Source organism: Pseudorasbora parva, chromosome 17, assembly GCF_024679245.1.
Source record: "Pseudorasbora parva isolate DD20220531a chromosome 17, ASM2467924v1, whole genome shotgun sequence".
Classification (NCBI taxonomy): domain Eukaryota; kingdom Metazoa; phylum Chordata; class Actinopteri; order Cypriniformes; family Gobionidae; genus Pseudorasbora; species Pseudorasbora parva.
In genome coordinates, this window is record NC_090188.1 from 17,277,932 (window position 1) to 17,298,827 (window position 20,896).

At 36.1% G+C, this 20,896-nt stretch overlaps 1 protein-coding gene across 3 annotated transcripts; it reads right to left on the reverse strand.

Annotated features, from left to right (window-relative positions):
* Window positions 1–670: 670 nt before the first annotated feature.
* si:dkey-103j14.5 (isoaspartyl peptidase/L-asparaginase) lies at window positions 671–20,622 on the reverse strand. Of its 3 annotated transcripts, none has more exons than XM_067421105.1 (7): window positions 20,532–20,622; window positions 15,679–15,878; window positions 13,577–13,719; window positions 7,215–7,372; window positions 3,898–4,016; window positions 3,583–3,693; window positions 671–1,137 (listed from the first exon to the last, which is right to left on the reverse strand). In XM_067421105.1, the coding sequence occupies exons 2-7, from the start codon at window positions 15,863–15,865 to the stop codon at window positions 929–931; spliced, it is 927 nt and encodes a 308-aa protein (XP_067277206.1). In that variant the 5' UTR covers window positions 15,866–15,878; window positions 20,532–20,622; the 3' UTR covers window positions 671–928. The 3 variants fall into 3 exon arrangements, with proteins under 3 accessions (XP_067277206.1, XP_067277204.1, XP_067277205.1); XM_067421103.1 differs by having other exon boundaries at window positions 15,679–15,907; window positions 20,532–20,598; XM_067421104.1 differs by lacking the exon at window positions 20,532–20,622 and adding an exon at window positions 17,295–17,336 and having other exon boundaries at window positions 15,679–15,907.
* Between the last annotated feature and the right edge of the window lie 274 nt (window positions 20,623–20,896).

The following is a 20,896-nucleotide window of genomic DNA, read 5'->3' on the forward strand; positions in this document are numbered from 1 at the left end:
TCAATCGCTGACAGATTCTTCACCAGATCCACCATCTAGTCACAGTGAAACTAATATTTGTATGTTCAGTACTTCCTCTGCAGTAAATCACTCTTCTCATTTTGAGTTTTGCTTATGATACTTCCTATTCTTTTGTTTTCTGCCTACACTAACTATGAGTGAACCGTCGCTTCATCAGTGTGTTTCAGACATATAAATGTGAATAAATGTAAAATTGCACTTATTCAGTCATCAAAGATTAATTTATTGTTGTGCAGAAAAATATACTTACACTGTTACACATCTCGGGTCATTAGTGACCCTATACATTTTTTTTTTTTAAACAAAAAATGAATGGGAAGACAGGTATTTTTAAAATAATTTTTACATTTTTTTCTTGTTATATTGCTTATAATGAATTGATTAAAGGTTGATGTCTAAGTTTAAAACATGGGTGAGGAGTATAGTGAATGCCGTCCCAGGTCAGGTCACTAAAGACCAAAAGTATGCGTTTTAGGGATAACCAAATACAGCTGTGTAGTGCAAATACAGCATAAATAATGTGAGTTTTGTAATCAATTACTTTTTTGAAGTAATGAGTAGCATATTACTTTTACATTTAAAACCAAATAGTTCATTTTTAAATATTTCTTGTATAAATGTTTTTAAGTACGCAATGACTAAATGGTACTAAAATGTACAATATTTTGTAATCTGTTTAACATTGAACTTTACGTCAATAGTCAAAGATAACTTTTTTTAGTATACTTTTTGGGAGTGTTTGTTTCCTTCTTGATGTGAAAAGAGCTCATTACTACTGAAGTAAAGTAACTTTTAGGTAAAGGATCAGTTTAATGAAACAGGACAAACTGATTGACGCTAACTACACAAACTAGCTGAAAGTCTCAAAAAATTCCAAATAAGGTAAATTAAAAATATTATTAAAATGCTACAATTTCAGCATCTCTGTAAACTCTTCTTTCGGATTCAACCCGTAGTGCAGTTGGTCCTCTTTAATGGAGGCCCAAGCCATGCGTGGTGTGGTGAAGCTGGCGGCCCAGTCCCCCATTGAGGACAGAACAATGGCACCTCCACATCCCTTCACCCTCTCGCTCATGTACTGGAGTGAGGCGGCTGCGGCGGCTGTGGCTGATTTCCCTGCGTTACACAAAGACAACACTCAAGTATGTGACAGTATCAGCAAAGTAAGCAGCACAAGTTTATCTAGTTGTACAATGTGAACTGCATTAACAGACTGGTAGGAATCTGGTAACACCTGCTACTATCATACACAATGTATTATTGTCCATCCTGACACTTACACTACCGTTCTGAAGTTTGGGGTAAGTAAAATATTTTTTTGGGAAAAAAGGATCAATACTTTTATTTAGCAAGAACACATTGCAAAACAGACTTTCTATTTCAAATAAATGCTGTTCTAAATGAAGTGAGTTTTTGCTTAAAACAAGCTAATGGGGTAAGAAAATAATCTATTTGGGACAGAAACAAGAAACAAGATCATTTTTCTTATCCTATTATTGGCAGATAATTTTGCTTGTTTTAAGCAAAAACTAATTTCAATTTGATTTTCCAGAAAACAAGAAAAAATATCTTATGTGATTTGACTTATATTGTAATAATATTTCACAATATTACTGTGTTTATTGTATTATTGATCAAATAAATGTTGCATTTTAAGCAAAAGAGACTTCTTTCAATAACATAAAACCCCCAAACTTTTAAAGGTAGTGTAGTGTGGTGAAGTGTACATCATATTGCTCTTATTTTTCTGGTATTTTCCAGCAGAACATGAAAAAACAAAATCAAGAGCATTTGATCTCTGTGTGCCGTATGATGAAACGCTGCACCCACAGTGTATGTGTCCTTGGTGACCCAGTCCAGGTCACACTGTGAACCAAATATGTTGCTCTCATGGTTCGCTCAGTCCATCTTAGTGTCTTAGTGTTGCAACTATGCAGTAAAAAACGTCTAACATAAAAAGCATCAGTATATGGGGATTCATAGGCTTCTAGCCACCTATTAAAGCTTTTATACTCACTATATTTATTAACATTGACGTGGTAATGAGTGCCAATGTACCAATAACTTATTGTAACTTGCACTGATATAAAAAATAAAATTTGTATATGAAAAAAAAAAAACCCACACAAAATAAATTAATTGACCTCAATCAACTATAGAAATTTTGGACAAGAAGTCCAGATCCTAATGGCAAGCCTAATAATTGATAAAATAATTAATATAAAAATGGTATCTAAACAGAGTGGCTTTACTTGACTGCAGTATCATTACCGTAGAACGCTGCAGCAAACAATAGCCTGCTGACCCCTTCACACTCTTTCCACAGACAAACACACCTCATTATCATCTGCCTACTGTGGCAGTGCATCCCATCCTTCCTGTCTCTCTCTCACACACACACACACACACACACACACACACACACACACACACACACACACACACACACACACACACACACACACACACACACACTCTCAGACCAATTAAAATGAGTGGCAACAGCAGCATCCAATTTTTGTGTGGTTTGACATTCATTCTGCTTGGTTATACAAAATCTGATAATAATAGCAACATGTGGGTGAGGGTAAAGAGGTTGAGATGATCGAGACCTTGCAAGACAAAACAATATGAACAAATTGCCTTACAGAAAAAAAAAGGGACTGACATATAGCAGAGGTAAAAAAAAAAATTCATTCAAAATATACAAGTAAAAAATATTGAAAGTTAATACCTATTTAGCCATCGTTGTATAACGTTCTTTTTATTTAATAATAAGTGATATTGATTAACCTAGCATCGGACTGGACCAAATAAGCCAATTGACTCCATCTACACCTATTTTAATTTTAATAGCTATATTTATTTTACAATTGTTTTGCACAAAGATTCTATGACCTCTGTCTTGATAAGGCATATAATTATACTTTAAATAGGATTATTTAAAGTATAAATAGTCAAAATGCTGACTTACTTTACGTGTAATTAAACTGTGACTAGTTACAAGATCTTAAATATACACAATCTCTTCGATACATTCATATAAATATGAACCTTCAATTGGTAGAAAATAGACATGCTAGCACCTATGTAAAAACAAACGTATAATCATACAGTACTGTTCAAAAGTTTGAGGCCTGTAAGATTTGTTCATGTTTTTGATAGAAGCCTCTTATGCACTACAAGATGATTTTAAATAACTTTCTATTTTAACACTTTTTAAAACGTAATGTATTCCAGTGATTCACGTTACTTCATTCTTCAGTTACGATACTTCATAAATGATCATAATATGCTGATTTATTGCTCTTTTTTTGTAACATTATACATCCTTACTGACACTTTTCATTATAATTCATCCTCACTGAATAAAAGTTTTAATTTTTCTATAAAATTCATACTGACCTCAAAATTCTGTAGTGCATATTGAATTTTTTCTTTTGCCAAATGGATTAAGCACTAAATGAATTAAGTAAATCCGGACATTTTGTGCCCCTTAAAGGTCAACGAGTGTGCGTGCACACTCACACAATCATCAGGATTAGTGTAAAAGTCTCATACCTTGCTCCATATGAAAGAGGATTAATCTGGCTAAGGTGACTTTGAGAATAGACTCTCCATGACCAGTACAGGAGACCGCGCCGCTTCTATTGTCTGCATATCCACCAGATCCTTATCGCACAGGAAAAGACAGCAGCACAGAGAGAGTCAGACGTTAATATGTGTTACCTCAGGAGAAAACACTCACACAATTGAGTATTGATCAGAGCTGACACCTTCAAACCGAAATGGCTCATTCAATCGAGGCACTGCTTCAAAATGAATGTTGGTGTGACACTGAGATTATCTCTGCCCTCTATCTCTGATCGGACTCACCTATAATAGGAGAATCGCCAACTCTTCCCACCATTTTGTTTCTGATTCCTCCGGTGGATGTAGCGCACGCCACGTTACCGAAAGAGTCCAGAGCCACCGCTCCAACAGTATCATGGCCCCTACAATTATATACATAAAAAAGTTAAATAACCTAACCTTAAATATTTTGTAATTCGATTTTCTTAGAAAATATTTGAATTCCATTTTTTGAGTAAAGCACTTTGAATTGCCACGGTGTATGAAATGTACTATATAAATAAACTTGCCTTGAATGATAAAGATTAGCTATGAGATTTTTTCCCCTCGGATCTTTAATTTTATGGTCTCAGACATGGTATTTTCAAAAGGTGCTTTGAAGAGAAAGGATTATTATTCATAACACTCAGAGATGTGCCTCTAGCTTAGTTCCTCTTCATCAGACAGACTTTTGTCCCGGAATTCAACTTAATAAGCTACATTCATAAGCCTCCCTCCCTTTTAAATTTAGCCTCTGCGCAATTACTATCGTTTCCAATGTGAACTTCAGTCCAAAAAAATACATGTAGTTCTGTTCTGGTGATGTGAGGGATGTCTGAAAGGGAGTGTGACAACCTCACACATGCTTTTAAGAGTGCCAGCACACCTGAAAATGACTCATCATCATCTGCCTGTCAACAAAGGAAGAGAGCGGGAATAAGTGCCCTTCGCCACTCTGAATCACAGCCGCTAGTCTAGCAAAGTACACTCAGAGAGATTTCTGGGAAAGTGTTATATCAGTTGTGATATTTCTGTAGACACATATGAGGAAGTATGCATTCTTCTTCAAAAAAAAAACCAAAACACAATTCTTATGATGTGCACATCAGTCTTCCCTGCGAGTTAGCACTCTAAAAGAAATAGAATAGAGAGCAGAAAGTGGGACGAAGAGAGAGCCTTGTATTTCACAGGCTTCATATCCCATGAAACTCTGATTAAGGCAGCAGTGCTGTGGAAAACAACCGTGTGTTATGAGTTTGAAGTCACATGGAGGACAAGGCTTCAAGGTGAAATTAAAGAAAACAGCCTCCATGTCGTTCTCCCCAGAAATGGGAGAGCAAACATGGTCCTCGTGGAGAGTATTTGTCTGAAGCAGCTGGCGAAGAATCACTTGTCAGGCTTCAGATTCGGGGCAATCAATCATTTTTGGCAGGCGCTTGATTGCTCTTTTAAATCACCGGCGATGGCTGGATCTTGCTCATCGGTTCAGGTGAAAACGGCTTTTAAAAGCAGCTTGACGGTGGACTGTATTTCACACTTCAAAGTGATCACAGTTCTGCGGTAAATCTTCACACATCCATAAACAGCCTAATGAAGTGTGCAGATATTGGAACAGAAGTTGGTAGAGTTCTCATTATGAAGAACAAGTGGTTCTCTTAACTTTTTGTTGCAGATGTATTTTCTACATGCTAATCACTAAAACTAAATGACAGTTTACATTTAAAGGGGGTGTATATTGAAGCTTGTTTCTGCACGAGAAAAATAAATAAAGGTAACTGTGAGATGACAAAGTTGAAATGTTGTCTCACAGTCACAACTGTGAGTTATAAAATCACCATTTCAAGATTCGAGAATTCTTATCGCAAGACATAAGATCACATTGTGAAATATAAAATTAAAATGACGAGGAACAAAAAAGGAGATCGAAAATCCCATAAATTTGTGTCAGTTTTTAGGTATTCAAATTCTTTCACGTATCTCATTCTAATATTCAGAGAAAACAAACCCATTTATAGGTTGATTCTGACAAAAAAAAAATGTAAACACTGGCTTTGGGTTTGGGGCGGGGTGGGGTGGGGCTATCCTTTTGCATGACCAATAGAAGATGGTGATTGTTTGAATCAGAATCTTTGCAATTCTGTTTGTGTAGAAATGATACATAAATATGTAATAACTTTTTCATACACGATTTCAAACTGTATTTTTGTGTTAGATCATTTCTGGGCAAGTAGAACTCTTATTTTTTTACATCACTTATCCAGTGCTTTAATCTGATGCGATCACCATGGTGTGAATAGGAGTAAGTGGAATATCTGTGGTTTTATAAAAGCCTGGTCAAAGCAGCAGGGTAGAGGTATGCCATGTAATCACCTAAATAAAGGTGGAGGGTAATTGAGTTCTGGGGCCTGTGTGTTAAAAAGCCCAGTGATGGTGGTAGAGGGCGAGCAGAGGGAGGCTATCAATAATGAAGCCACAGCAGGAAGTAGCTCAGCCAACTGTCACTTAGCACCTCCACAGTACTATTTTTACAGACTCCCTCTGGGGCTGAGGTTACACCCCGCCATGGCCCTGACTCCACTACTACTCAACACTCAGCCTGGGGAAGTGGTGGTGGCAGGTAAGGCTGCTTTGCTGGAGCCCACACAGCTCTATCTGTACTGCCCAAGGCCTCAGGGAATGACCTGAGCTCAGTGCAGGCCAGAATGCGAAAGCTGCCATTCTCAGCTCCTGACCTCAATGCCAAGGAGAACCACTGTCACTTTTAAAACTAAACGGTTAAGAACGTTATATATAAAGACATCATTAGAATAGGTATAATAAAAATGTACAATAATGAAGAGGGTAGATGATGAGCACAAAAAACACTTCTTTCTAAAGATGCTGTTGACAATAGACCATTTGGGTGTTGGCTCACAGCGATTGAGTGTTTTGTTGGTGGAGCTTACCTAGTGTATCCTGCAGTTAAGAATTTTTCCATTATTCCGCGAGTTTCCGTGTTTTTCTTGACTCCACTGCTTTTTGAGAGGCTGCTTACTGCAGAGCAATTGGGTGGACCCTGAACATACTGTGTGGAGCTAGACAGTCCAACCACACCCTTACACCTTACATCAAAACTCAACCCATTAAGTCCACAGAGGTGGAGCTGGACTAAGTCATGCTCCACCCATTACGTCCAGAGAGAGGGAGCTGGACTAAATTTGGCTCTGCAGTGAGCATCAGTTGTGTTTTTCTGCCCAATATGCGTGCAGCTGCAATGGCATAACTGTAAACTGCAACTAGTAAAAATGTGGTCACATAAGTTCCCTGCACAGATTTTGCTCATATGGGTGGTCTCACAAATTTGCCACATTTACCAACACTGCTGTGTGAGCTGTGCTTCGTTTATCGCTACATTACTGACAAATCAACAACAGACCTTTTTTGCCTGTGCAATCTCACTGAAATTTTACTAACATTAAAGGGTAATCCAAATCAGTCTCTGAAATCAAGTATGTAAAAAAAATCTGGAAATTAAAGACATCCTGGAGGATGTTCTGATGGAAAACTACAGTCAATTTAGCAACAAACATGAAATTACCAACCATTGTGTGTTGAAGAACTTTTCGACTCCGGCACGATAGCTTTTGCTGTGTTCCCACTCTTTACGCTCTGGCTCAGTCACCAAATCATGAGCTACTGCAGTACCAATGCGCTCTGCAAACATGTTCGCCCCTCTGTCTGTTAACATGACATGATCTGTCTGAGTAAGCACAAAAAAGTTTTCAAAAGATAATTAGTAAAAAGTAATGTTTACTTTAACCAATCAAGTCTGACATCACGTCACTGTTTCCAGGTCCAAATGTTGAGTCAGATCTCAAAAGAAAACAACAAATGGTGCACCCATGGTGTGCTATATAACTGAAGTATCATGATCCTAACCTTTATTTCCATACTGAAATCAAAGTTGTACAGACAGCGATTGATTTAAAAAAAAAGTTTAAAAAAAGCTTCTGAGGATAAAACAGCTGGTGAACAGAGTAGAGCAGGGGTTCTTGAGATCCACTTTCCTGCAGAGTTTAGATCCAACCTTGATCTAGTAATCCTGAAGACTTTGATTAGTATGTGTGTTTGATTAGGGTTAAAGGTAAACTCATCAGGAAAGTGGAAAGTGGACCAGAGTTGAGAACCCCTGGAGTAGAGGCTTGGACCTCGAAAGAGTATTCGATAACACATAACTTAGAAAGCTGCTTTTTTTTTTTTTGCAGTGATCACATCATTATCTACATAGCGCAGCTGATTGGTTGCTGTGGCATCAGCGGCTGTGGCATCAGCGGCCAATAAGCTGCAACTCAACATTGAAGTAGTGTTGCTGTAAGCAGTTTGCAGCACACTTCCAGCTCCACTTGTAGATCTGCTACGGTGGGTTAATTATATATGTTAAATACATGTGCAGCAGCATTTCTAACATGGTCACGTCATGTATGTGAATGTATTAGCAGTATCAAGTCTCTCTGCTTGCTCTGCAGCAGCAGATCTATTCTACCAAGAGCAAATTCATTAACATTGAGCACGTTTACATGCACACGCACACCAGTAAGCTGATAACTCACAAATATCAGCTTATTAAAATAACCAGTTTTCCCCGTTTACATGCAAACCAGTAAACTGACAACGCAAGTAAACTGCGTTTACATGACTTTATTAATAAACTGGGTTATTTCCTTTTAGTGACGTCAAAAATAATAATTTCCATATCTGATTCAGAGTATTCCAAATGTTATATCAGTTGTGATATAAAATAAAACTTGCAAAAGAGTCAGCGGGAAATTTACGGATCATATTATTCTCTTATGCAGTTACAGATGCAGCATTTTGACTGAACATCTAATTTTGCTGCATGAGATGAGAACACTTTTATAATTTTCTTTTAAAGTCTTAAGAGTCTGCATCTGCGTTTGATTATATGTCCTTCTTTCTTTCAAGCAAAATGCTCACTTTGTCTGGAGGTGTTTAAATATGCTCTAAGTATGTGTTTTTGTCACCTATATCACACATGCACACTTCAATAAGCAGACAGAAAGCAGGCTAATTTGTTTTAATGCCGCTCAAAATCGGGGTAAGAGGCAAAAAACTACCTGTTCCGACCGGTTTATGCTTAAGCTGTTTATGACCTTACTCCGATAAAAGAAAACGGGTTACCGCGTTTACATGAACACTTACGTTGTCGGCTTATTAAGCATAATCGGTTTAAGAAGGTGCATGTAAACACACTTATCGCCATGTCCATTACCATGCCAATCTCTGCGCAATTTGTAATGAGAGATCAGGACTTCTTGTCATATAACATTGTTAAGTTGTCATATAATTTTTTTACTTTCTTGTTAAAGTCCTGTGATGTAATGTAACCAACACCTTATTTTATTCATAAATCAAACATTGTGCTTAGAAGGCCTAATTGAGTCCATTCAGCATTCCAGCCTACAAAACATCTCTATAGCAAGTGTACAGCAGTGCCTTAAAGGAATATTTCACTTTAAAATGAAAATGACCCATGATTCTCAAGCCATCCTAGGTGTATATGTCTTTCTTCTTTCTGGTTAACACAATCCGAGTCACAAACCTGCCGCGTCTAGCTTTATAATGGCAGTGAACAGGAGCCACGAGTTTGAAGCTCAAAAAAGTGCATCAATCCATCATAACTGTACTCCACATGGCTCCGTGGGCTTAAAGGGATCATCGGATGATCATTTTCCACAAATTGATATGATTTTTTAGAGTTTTCTTCATGTAAAATCTGTAACATAATTTGGTTAAAATTCCCCAATGTTTGTGTAAAGCAACACCTTTTTACCTCCTCAAAAACAGCTCTGTTTACAGCGAAGTGTTTCGGTGTATGTCTCTTTAAATGATAATGATTTACTGCTCACCCCACTGCTCTCTTCCATGACGCGTGTAGACACAAGCCATAATAGGCCTGTTCAACTTCATGCATGCTGCAGAGATTGATCGGTGGCTGACTTGAAGCAGTGCATTCTGCCTAGAAATTTTGTCCAACTTGAGACAGCACAGACGCCACGAGTGTGACGTATGCTATCAAAGTGCCGTGATAGTGATTCAAGGGCAGCTGGCTGGTGCATTCTGTGCAGCCTCTCCAAAGCGCATGCGTTTCGTGTTTATTTGGACACCTTTAGTTCCACTAATGCTCACAAATCTGTTTTTATGATAGTAAAACCTCTTTTCATGTAGTCACACTGTTTTTTTGTGTCATGTTTATCAAAATAAAACTGATAAAAAACTTAGAAACCCACTTCATTGATAATATAGGCTTGTGTTGAGTTTTATTGTACAAACAGACGCTGTATTAAGCAGTACATAAAGTATTCCTACATGACAATGTCTGTATTCAATTGCATTTATTTCAATTCATCTGTGATAACAAACACAGTGCCTTGGTGGTAAGTGTATAATAGAGGGTGGAAATATGCAGACAGTCAGTCAGCAGTCGTGGGCGGAGCATGAGCAGTATTATAACATATTCCTCAGAAAATTAAAACTGGATGGATTAAAACTGAAATTAAAATTAAAACTGAATGGATTTTCAACATTGTACGATGGTTGTGTCCCCACACTGCAAAGACATTTATGCGCCAACACCTTATAAAAGTGAATTCTGCATCTGATGACCCTTATAATAAAGGCCTTCTGAAGCGAAGGGATGGGTTTTTTTTAGAAAAATATCCATATCTAAAACTTTTTTAAGTAAAATGTCTTCAGCCAGACCGTATTCAACTTAAAGTGAAAAGTTGGACACCTCTCACAGTTCAAAACACGTATGCTATGTCATACGCTGCATCAGTTACTTTTTTGCAAGTTGAATACAGAAGGCGTTCTGGTGGAAGCTAGATATTTTACTTTATAACATTTTAAATATGGATATTTTTCTTACACAAAGTCTTTATTAACCCCCGGAGCCGTGTGGAGTACGTTTATAATGGATGGATGCACTTTTTTGAGCTAAACCCATTCAATGCCATTGTGAAACTTGGAAACATCAGGATATTTATTAATATAATTTCAACTGTGTTCATCAGAAAGAAGAAAGTCATATACACCTGGGAAGGCTTGAGGGTGAGTAAATCATGGGATCATTTTCACTTTAAAGTGAACTAATCATTTAATGCAGATGATACAAATTGAGTTTAGCCTTGTTTGCCATGGTAAGTTTTTTCGGGTGACTAAATCAGTACTCGTTTTTCTGTTGCATTCTGATTTTCTTGGGTGTGCTGTTATATTTAAAAAATCTCCCACATAAAAACCACAACAAACATGATAAATATGATGACATGTTTACAGCCTAACACAACTACACTATAACTTATGAACGCTTTCGCATTATTTCCATATTTACTGTGCACATCTCCATGTGCAACTGCTATTATTTATTGAGACAATACCCTGCTGTCTCCAATAATACAATTTTATTTCTCTATGAAACTTTCTGTACAACATCACAATGGATTAAACCATAACTCTGATTTAGGAAACTTTTAAATATTAACACAGTTATTAATGTCATTTTTCTTTGTCAAATACTGTGCATTTTAGATCGCAAAGCAAGAGCATGAGGTCAGTGAAGCTTGATCGCAGCATTGATCAAGACCTGATGAATTTTTAATAATGGCTATTAAGGAGATCTGCCAATCCACTGTATGGCCAAGGTCTTTTGGGGCAGTCAAGACAGGTGCTGCAGCTAATCAATTACCATGTATTCTTTGGATTTTGTTTCCTCCATGTCCAACGCCTTGCAAGGTGAACTCAGTGAAAGGGAAAATTGTAATCTCTTTGAAATAATAATTATTTAATGCCTATCATATCCTCATATCAGCTGTCTATAATCTGAGATTATGACCAAAGATATGTGTTTATTAATATTTTTTATGTGTGTGGCTCATTATTAAAAACTGATGCTGTTATTTAAAGGTGCTGTAATAGATTTCATTATGGTATGCAGAAAACATAACTACTACTACTTTGTAATAACTATCCTTAGATATCCGGCCGATCTCGGTTTCAGCCTCATACTTTGTTATTGTTTATTCAATCAGAGTACGTTTGTGCAATTTCTTTCAAAAATTTGGCATGTTCACAGACAGTTTTACTGTAAATATGGCTCTACTTGTCTTGGTGGCTTATTTGCATGCTTTAACCAGTTGTGCCGCGCTGTTTACTCGTCCGCACTGCACTGTTCTTTTCATTGGTTTGATTTCTCATTTAAAGAGACCAGAAAGCTAAGCGACGGGAGTGAACATTGGTAAAGATGTCATTGCTAGAGGGAGCTGCGAGCTTTAAATCATTTGGAAATAGACAATGAGCTTGATTGCTTCTGCTAAAAAGGTAAAAAATACAATGGTTACACCAAAGCTGCATCTTTGTATAAAGAATTAATTTATACCCTTGTAATAAAATAAAATAACTTTCCCGCTCTTGCAAAGTCTTTTCTGATGATGTATTTCCTGGCGCCAGGGCGGGGCCCTGATCATATGAGATCATAGCAATAGCAAATCACAACCATCCAAAGAATCAAGCAATTCCAGATGGACAAAATCAAGTCTGTCCTACATAATTTTTGTTTTGTTTGAGAAGTTGTTTCACACAGAAATACATCACAATAGCAAAGAAAAAAACATAGCCTAATGCTGAATTAAATCCTTGCCACATCAGTAGGACACGACTTTATGTTGTCTATCAGAAATGGATTGGATTGTCTGATCATTGTCGTGCTGTGATCTCATGTGAGCAAGCCCGGCATTACGAGGGGGCAAAACCCCCCAGATCTGATTTGTGCCCCCTCTTTCCACCCTCGCACCAGTAAATGCCATCAGAGAAGGTAAGAGAGATGTTATTGCAGGTGGGAGGGAAAGTTATTTTGATTGAAGATTCTGAGGCCACATATATATATTAAAAAAATACATGTGTGTGGCTAAATAATTCTAAATAAACTGCAATATTCCATAAACAAATAAGAATACTCAATTTCATTGTGATAACTAAACCCTTATATTGTAGGTTGTTCAGTAAACTACCATGTTTTGAAATGTTCAATACATTGGATATATTTTTGTAGCTACTCTGTAAGGTTTTTGCCTACATGGAAATTAACCTATCTTGAGAAATAAGTAGAACATTCTGGGCTTTTGTCTTTTAGACATGTGAAAATAAATCATTTTATAAGACTGCTATCTATGTCATTACAAAGAGCACTGATTGAAATCAATCTGAAAACCAGGTAGCATTTGAGCCTATCATTACAAAGCTGCTGATGAAATGAGAAGTTAAAGCTTTGCAGTCATTGGAAAATCCTGAGTCATATGCCATATCATTTCACCTTTGAAGTCAACACCATGGCTTTATTTTTGGTCATTTAATCTGTGACAATAATATAAATATGTGGGTATATCACCCAATTCTGGATTTTACAATAATCTTCAGTGATTCACATATAGACTTGATAGGGACAGACATTAAGGACTAGCTCTCAGATTTCCTTAACCAGTGTAAAATGCCAATTTTAGACATATACCGGACATATTTGATAGCAACCACGTGATATTCTTTTACACTGAAAAATTAGTAAGTTTATGATGAAAAATGAAATAAGCCTTTATTGTTTGAGAAATGTTTGGTGAATTTGAATTTATATATCGTACAATGTATGGAATATATGTAAATTAAATGTCGGAAATTCAGTTTTTGCATCACGTCCCCTATACTTTTTGTGCACATAAATCAATGATTCACTTGTATACAGAAAAAAGGCTTGAATTAAATGGGTTGGAGGTTTACAAGAGAATACACTGTACCCAAATTAAGTGCTCCAAAAAAAATTAAGTCAACTAATTAATTTGAATTTGAGATTTTATGTAATAGAGGACAAATTGAGAAGCAATTTGAGAACAAAATATACCTTTTCCATCACAGCACGAGCCAGACTAACAGGGTTAGCAATGTTTCTAACAGAGGCCACAGCTCCAGCGGCAAGTGTTTGCCCATCCATGATGATACTGTCCAGCTCCACCTCTCCGTCAATATTCAGCACTGCACCATGACCTGCACATGAAAGATTTTACAGTCCAATTATGAAGTCCACATGTCTGAAAAGATCACATTTAGAGTTTAGACAGACAGACAGACAGACAGACAGACAGATAGACAGACAGTCAGATAGATAGATAGATAGATAGATAGATAGATAGATAGATAGATAGATAGATAGATAGATAGATAGATAGATAGATAGATAGATAGACAGACAGACAGACAGATAGACAGACAGATAGACAGACAGACAGACAGATAGATAGATAGATAGATAGATAGATAGATAGATAGATAGATAGATAGATAGATAGATAGATAGATAGATAGATAGATAGATAGATAGATAGATAGATAGATAGATAGATAGATGAACTCTGCAGGACAGTGGCCCTCCAGGAGCAAGATTGAAAACCAGGTTCTAGCGTAATACAACATGATCTCATTCTCACACACATATCTCATTCTTATCTCTGTCATGCCACCCTGAAATACTCTAGACTGTTATCCACTCTTATGTCTACTCTAAACAGGATTGCATTAGTCATCTATTGATCAGTCTGTGCCTCTGGCTACCCCAGTGTATAAAATGATCCTGATGAGCCGCTGAATGTGCAGCTCTGATATGAGGAGGATTAGCCGTTTCACTTATGGTGGCAGTTAGCCATCACAAGTGAGATTGACACCGACAGGCCGGGTGTGTTAATGAAGTGTCTTGTTTTACCCCCCTTTCCTCTTTGTAATCTGATAATTATTGAAGAACTTCTCACCTTACTCTCAAGATGATCATTAACAGTGTCAAGGGTATGTGCTGAAATACTGTCCCATTCAGAGCCTATAGATGAAGTCTCTCACAAACTACAGAATCTGTACTTCCTCTGATTGAAGTCTTGAATAGAAAAAAATCAGTCAAGGTTAAAAAAAAAAAAAAAAAAAAAAAAAAAAAAAACCCCTATACTGGTCAAAAGTTTTAAAATATGCAGGATTTTTAAAAAGTTTTTTTTTTTTAAAGAAGTTTCACAAATGCTGCATTTATATGATTGCAACTACAGTAAATACTATTGTGAAATATTTAACAATTTTAAATGTGTTCTATTTGAATATATTTTAAAGTAATTTACACCTGTGTCATACCCTCGCCTATCATACCCTAGAATTATCAAAGATTCATTTTCAGCACCATTCCTCCAGTCTTCAGTGTCACATGATCATTCAGAAATCATTTGAATATGCTGATTTGATGCTCAAGAAACATTTCTTGATTATTATCAAAGTTGAAAACACTGTTGTTGTTGCTACGTAATATTTTGCCATTTTAGGATTTAAAAAAACATTAATTAAACATTAAAACAGCTTTTATATGAAATAGAAATCTTTTTTAAACTTAAAAAATAATATCAATTTTGATCTATTTAATGCATCCCTGATGAATACAAATTTTAATTTCTTATTTATTTTTTGAATCTCTTTTTAAAATTTTACTTAGCTCACACATTTGAATAGTAGTGTATCACCAAATCATCATATTAGAATGATTTCTGAAGGATCACGTGACACTGAAGACTAAAGTAATGGCTGATGAAAATTCAGCTTTGCCATCAAATGAATGGCCCTCCATTTTAATAATAATAATTTCACAATATAATTTTTACTGTATTTTTATCAAATAAATGCAGCCTTGGTGAGCAGAAGAGAATTCTTTCAACAACATAAAAAATTCTTAATTTTACAAACGTGTGTGTATGTGTGTGTGTATGCGTGTTCATGAGTCTGTGACCAAAAATTGATTTACCTCTTGTTTAGATAACTGTTATAAGAACTGTTGCCAAACATATAACATGTTCAAAACATAATAATTAGACATAATAATAATTAAATACATAATAATTAAATAATGATGCCAAAATAGCATTTACCTATTTAAATCCAAACAGTGCCTTTTTTTGGTTAAGCAGTGCATATATATTATACCTGCATCAAACGCTGGGTTATCTTCCAACAACCTCACAGCTTTTTCCACAGCATCAATTGCACTCCCCCCATTCTTCAGAACAGTATCCCCTGCCCGCACAGCATTCTTGACTCCAGCCACGGATGCTTCGGCTAAGGCATCCGGGATGGCCCATGCGCCACCATGCACCACAATCACAGTCTTCATTCTCAGCCTTCCTCTGGCCCAGAGGAAACAAACGTTTGTGTGCTGTCAGGAGACAATATTACTGTGAGCTTGCACATTTTAATATATTGCCCTTGGACTTTACTGAGCTGTGTGATTTATTCAGATGAACACTGACAGAGTGGGTAAATGCAACTTTCACAGCTCATCTCCATGAGAAGGTTGTCTGGGGTTGTTTACAGGAAGCAGGTTCTCAGGATCCTGTCATGTTTACTCAAGCTCTATTAAAGCGAGGGCTCGGAGAGATGAAAGGAGCAATTCCATTTGGTTTACCTGAAACCTTTATGTTTTACTAACCAAAAACCACGCCATGACTAAATTAACACCACTACAAAAATGTACCATGGTAACCAGGGTCTTTGCCAAAATGCCACTATTTTATACAATAAAACTGTGGCAACCACCATAAAAAAGAATGGCAAAATGCATGATGATTCTGGGTTTTCTAATCTATTTTCACCAATTATAACAAACAGTGTATTTTTTAACCCATTAAAAATAGTTTATGTTGTTTGCAAGTTTGGTGGTAAATACTGATACAATAACGAAAATGAAATATTAACTTATGACGTGTTTTTGTTATTCGTATTATTAGTTGTTATGGAAACGACCTTAGCCTAGCCAAGAGCTGCTGAAAAACAACCCTCACAGACCCTAGTCGCCCCAGACCAATGAAATTGAGGAATGCGGAAGTAACGCGCATTGTCACTGTCGTGGTCCTCGTGGGGCAAATCCCATTCATTTCAGTGTTTCTCAAGCACACTCGCTGGTAAGCTGATGACATTTTAACAAATTAGTTGACTTATCTTGCCAGGACTGAGCGGTATTTTATGTGTTACAGTTAACGTTTACCGTTAGTTAATAAATAGTTAAGACGTACGTTAGTTCGAGAACGTGAGCAACTCTTCAATAGTTACCACAATGCGAGTTGTCATATTTTAACAGTTTTTAGTCTTTCTACAATCTTTTTCTCCATGTAGGAGGTCGAATGAGTTTCTATGAAGACTTCCCAGCCCATTCAAGGAATAACTTCTAACCGGATATAATATCTATATTATATCTAACGTTAGCCTAAAGAATTTCATGGTTATTATTTAACACTATTTTAAACTAACCCGTCAGACGGGGGTGGGGGATAAGACTTTATAGGTCTAATTGTAGTTACTTTTAACTATTTGGATATAATATATTTTTAAATCCACACATCCACTCTTATATGTGTCTACTTCAAAAACGCAACATTTTTGTCTCCTCACATTCAGTTATGAATCATGATAGGATATATTAAATTTAATACGGCAAAATCTTATAAAAAGTTAAGTAGTTTGCGTCACTGCATATTACTGTAGGTCGTTGAACATTTCTCTCATAAAACGGCTGTCAAATATTAAATGTTTGTTTATCTGCTTACCACCGCAGTACTCTTTCGCACTTGTCTTCTGTGTGACCAAGACCCGCCTTCTTTGACTTGATTGGCCATCTCGTAAATAAAATATTAAACCAAGGTTAAAGGGTAAGTTCACCCAAAAATTTAAATTCTGTTATTAATTACTTACCCTCACGTCGTTTGACACCCGTAAAACCTTTGTTCATCCTCGGAACATAAATTAAGATATTTTTTTGTTGAAATCTGATGGCTCAGCAAGGCCTCCATTGACACCAGTGTCATTTCCTCTCTCAAGACCCATAAAAGGCACTAAAGACGTTGTTAAAAGTTCATCTCACTACAGTCATTCAACAATAATTTTCTGAAGCGACGATAATTGTTTTTGTGCGCAAACACCCCCCTTAACAACAACTTCTAGTGATGGGCCAAATTCAAAACACTAATTCAATGGCAGGCAGCAACATAAACAAACGTTACGAGTCCGCATGCACGCTTTTGTGGCCCAAACTTAACTTCCGGTAGACATCAATAACAACAGAGGCTGCGTTATCTTTCTTAAGCTTTATCATCTTTAATTTTAATTGTGCTACATTATCTTAATTTATATGTTTTTTTGTTTTTTCAGTATGTTTATTATAAATAATCTCCCATTTCTGTCTTCAATATAGAGTGGGGGAAATGCCCCCCTTAAAGCCTAGTTCAACCAAAACTGAAGATCTTGTCATTAATTGTTTATCCTCATTCCGATCCCAACCCGTAAATATCTTAAATTTTGTTTCAAAGATGAACAAAGGTCTTACGAGTTTGGAATGACAAGAGGGTGAGTAATAATGACAGTATTAAAATGTTTTTGTGAACTAGCCCTTTAAGGACCGTGTAATGCCGTTTTACACTAGCCTATATAAATGCGTGCGTGCTCGCCTTTCAATCATGCAATGCGTCGGAATTACACATTTCTTTGTTTAATAATATAAGATTAATGTTGGGAAACTTAAACTTGTAGATTAAGTACCCTATTGAGATTGATAGTATATGAATGCATCACAAAAATTCTGTGCTATGGGCACTGCAATTAATAGAGGATAAAGCGAAAGTTGTTTTACACTCCGTAAAGGCCTATTACATACCTAATTTAATATTTACATATTATATACACCTGTAAGACCTCCGTTTATCTTCGGAACACAGTTTAAGATATTTTATGTTTAGTCCGACAGCGTATCTAAGTGTATGCACACTATACTGTCCATGTCCAGAAAGGTAATAAAAACATCATCAAAGTAGTCCATATGTGACATCAGTTAGTTAATTAGAATCTCTTGAAACATCAAATACATTTTGGTCCAAAAATACCCAAAACTGACTTTTTTCATCTCTTCCGCGTTTGTTTTTAAACCGTTTTTAAGGATTTAAACGGTCATGAATCAGCTTATTGATTCATGATTCAATTCGCCAATGTCACGTGATTTTCAGCAGTTTGAGACGTGATCCAAATTATGAATCAATACGCTGTTTCAATTCAAATTTCATTTTTGGGTGAACTAACCCTTTAATGCAATGTGTAACAGCCAGAATAAGTTACATCTACAGTTGATTAGTTCTGATATAAAAAGCAAATAAATAATCACATTAGACATACATACTAGGACATTTAGTATGGCTTTTTTGTTTGCTTGATTTTTAATATTTATATAATATTATCCAAGAATAGTATGTCAAAAATGTGTTTCTAGTAGTGTGCCATACTATCCACTAGCCAGACCGATAAACAGGCACAGTTAACTTCGGGCCAGGTGTGCAAAAGTGGCAACACGTGTGCTTTTGATGAAACCGTCTATATAAGTCGTTATTTTGTGTGTTTTTTTGCACACAAAAACTATTCTCGTCACTTCATAAAAATATTGCAGAATCACTGTAGTGAGATGGGCTTTGTAACAATGTCTTTAGTGCCTTTTATGGGTCTTGAGAGGAAAAGACATTGGTGTCAATGAAGGCCTGTCTGAGCCAACGGTTTTCAACAAAAAATATCTTCATTTGTGTTCTGAAGATGAACGGAGGTCTTGCGAAAGTTTTATTAAAACTTTATAAAGTCAAATATGTAGCTTCCGGCAGATCGCCTTCTGTATTCAACTTTTAGAAAGTGTAACGCAGCATGTTGCGCCAGTTAAGCTTGGCATACACTGTGCGATTTCTATGGGTTTTCAGCAAGGTTACCTACTCACACTGTACGAGTAGATCGCAAGCGATGCTTTTTTTTCTGACACGTCAGAAATTCATCCGACCATCCGATTCCCGATCGGGAGAGGTTTGTCGCCCCTCGTTTCCCCCTGTACACTGCACGAACACCTCACGACAAACGACGCATGATAAACCTGAAAATCGGCCCGACCCATTACGCTTTTCCTGTAAGTTGAATAATACAGAAGACGGTCTGGCCAGTGTAAAGTTATTAAACATATATACTCATATTTGCAAATTGTACACTGCATTAAAAATGTGCTTTCATTAGTCATACATTACACTTTCTGAAAGAAATATGCCCAAGTAATGAAATTAATTCCAAGCATAAATATGTAAACTTATACATTAAACTCAAATTTAACTTTAAATATACTACAACTTCAGGATAATGTATTTTTAAAATATACTTTCAGTGCATTGTTAAAATGTCAATTTTTGAGCATACAGTTTAAAATATATATTTTAAGTAATGTTCAAATAAGCACACTTTAAATAAAATTTTAAATTACACACTTTCATTTTTTTATTTAAAAAAATATATTTTTAGGAAATAAAATATAAAGTTTGCTAAAAGTTTTATTGTGAAAACCGGTAAAAGGATGATGCAATGTAATGGGAATATATTTGAAGTATTTTTTTTTCTTCTCTCCAGGGAAGCTTGGAAGCGTCAGGATATTAATATAACTGTGATTATGTTCATCAGAAAGAAGAAAGTCAGATACACCTAGAATGGCTTATAGGTGAGTAGATCATGGGGTGATTTTCATTTTAAAGTGAACTATTACTTTAAAATTAGGTTTTGTGACACACTGGTTTTTCTTAACCATGAAAGATTTTACCAAAACAATTACAATTCTCATAATTTTTAAAAAAATTTTAACAGTAGGCACTGTGTTCTGCCTTCGTAGGCCGTATATATATAGGATACATATCAACTCAAATAGGATACATGGCTAATCTGATTTAACTGTGCAGCACTACAAACATTTAAACATTAAAGTAAACCTATAGGCTACTCACTGTTTGGGTCTTCGTTTGCTGCAAGTCTTTTGTATTATCTGTTTTTAGCATGACCAAGCAGATTTGTGCTTTTATTGTGCTGATGTGTTATATAATATGGACAAAAGCCAAGTCTTGTCTGAGACATTCATTGAAGGGCTGGTGTAAATCATTTATCTACTTAATACTGTTAATTCACAAGTTTCCATTCTACACACAATAATTGTTGCAAACAAGTACATAAGTTTGGAAAGTTGGAACTTTGGGACACATTTAAAAGTTGTTAACATTGCTAGGAGGCAGGAAACAACCCAGAGATCAGATTAAAAAAATGAAACAAAGCAAAACAGTCATTAAAACAATGATAACTGTTTGTGCAAGAACAG

Coding starts and splice junctions, on each gene's coding strand:
- si:dkey-103j14.5 (XM_067421103.1), bottom strand. CDS start 20,582: ATGCTAAAAACAGATAATACAAAAGACTTGCAGCAAACGAAGACCCAA. Junction 15,908..20,531: donor AGCAAACGAAGACCCAAACA/GTGAGTAGCCTA, acceptor GTCTCCTGACAG/CACACAAACGTTTGTTTCCT. Junction 1,138..3,582: donor CCTCTTTCATATGGAGCAAG/GTATGAGACTTT, acceptor TGTGTAACGCAG/GGAAATCAGCCACAGCCGCC.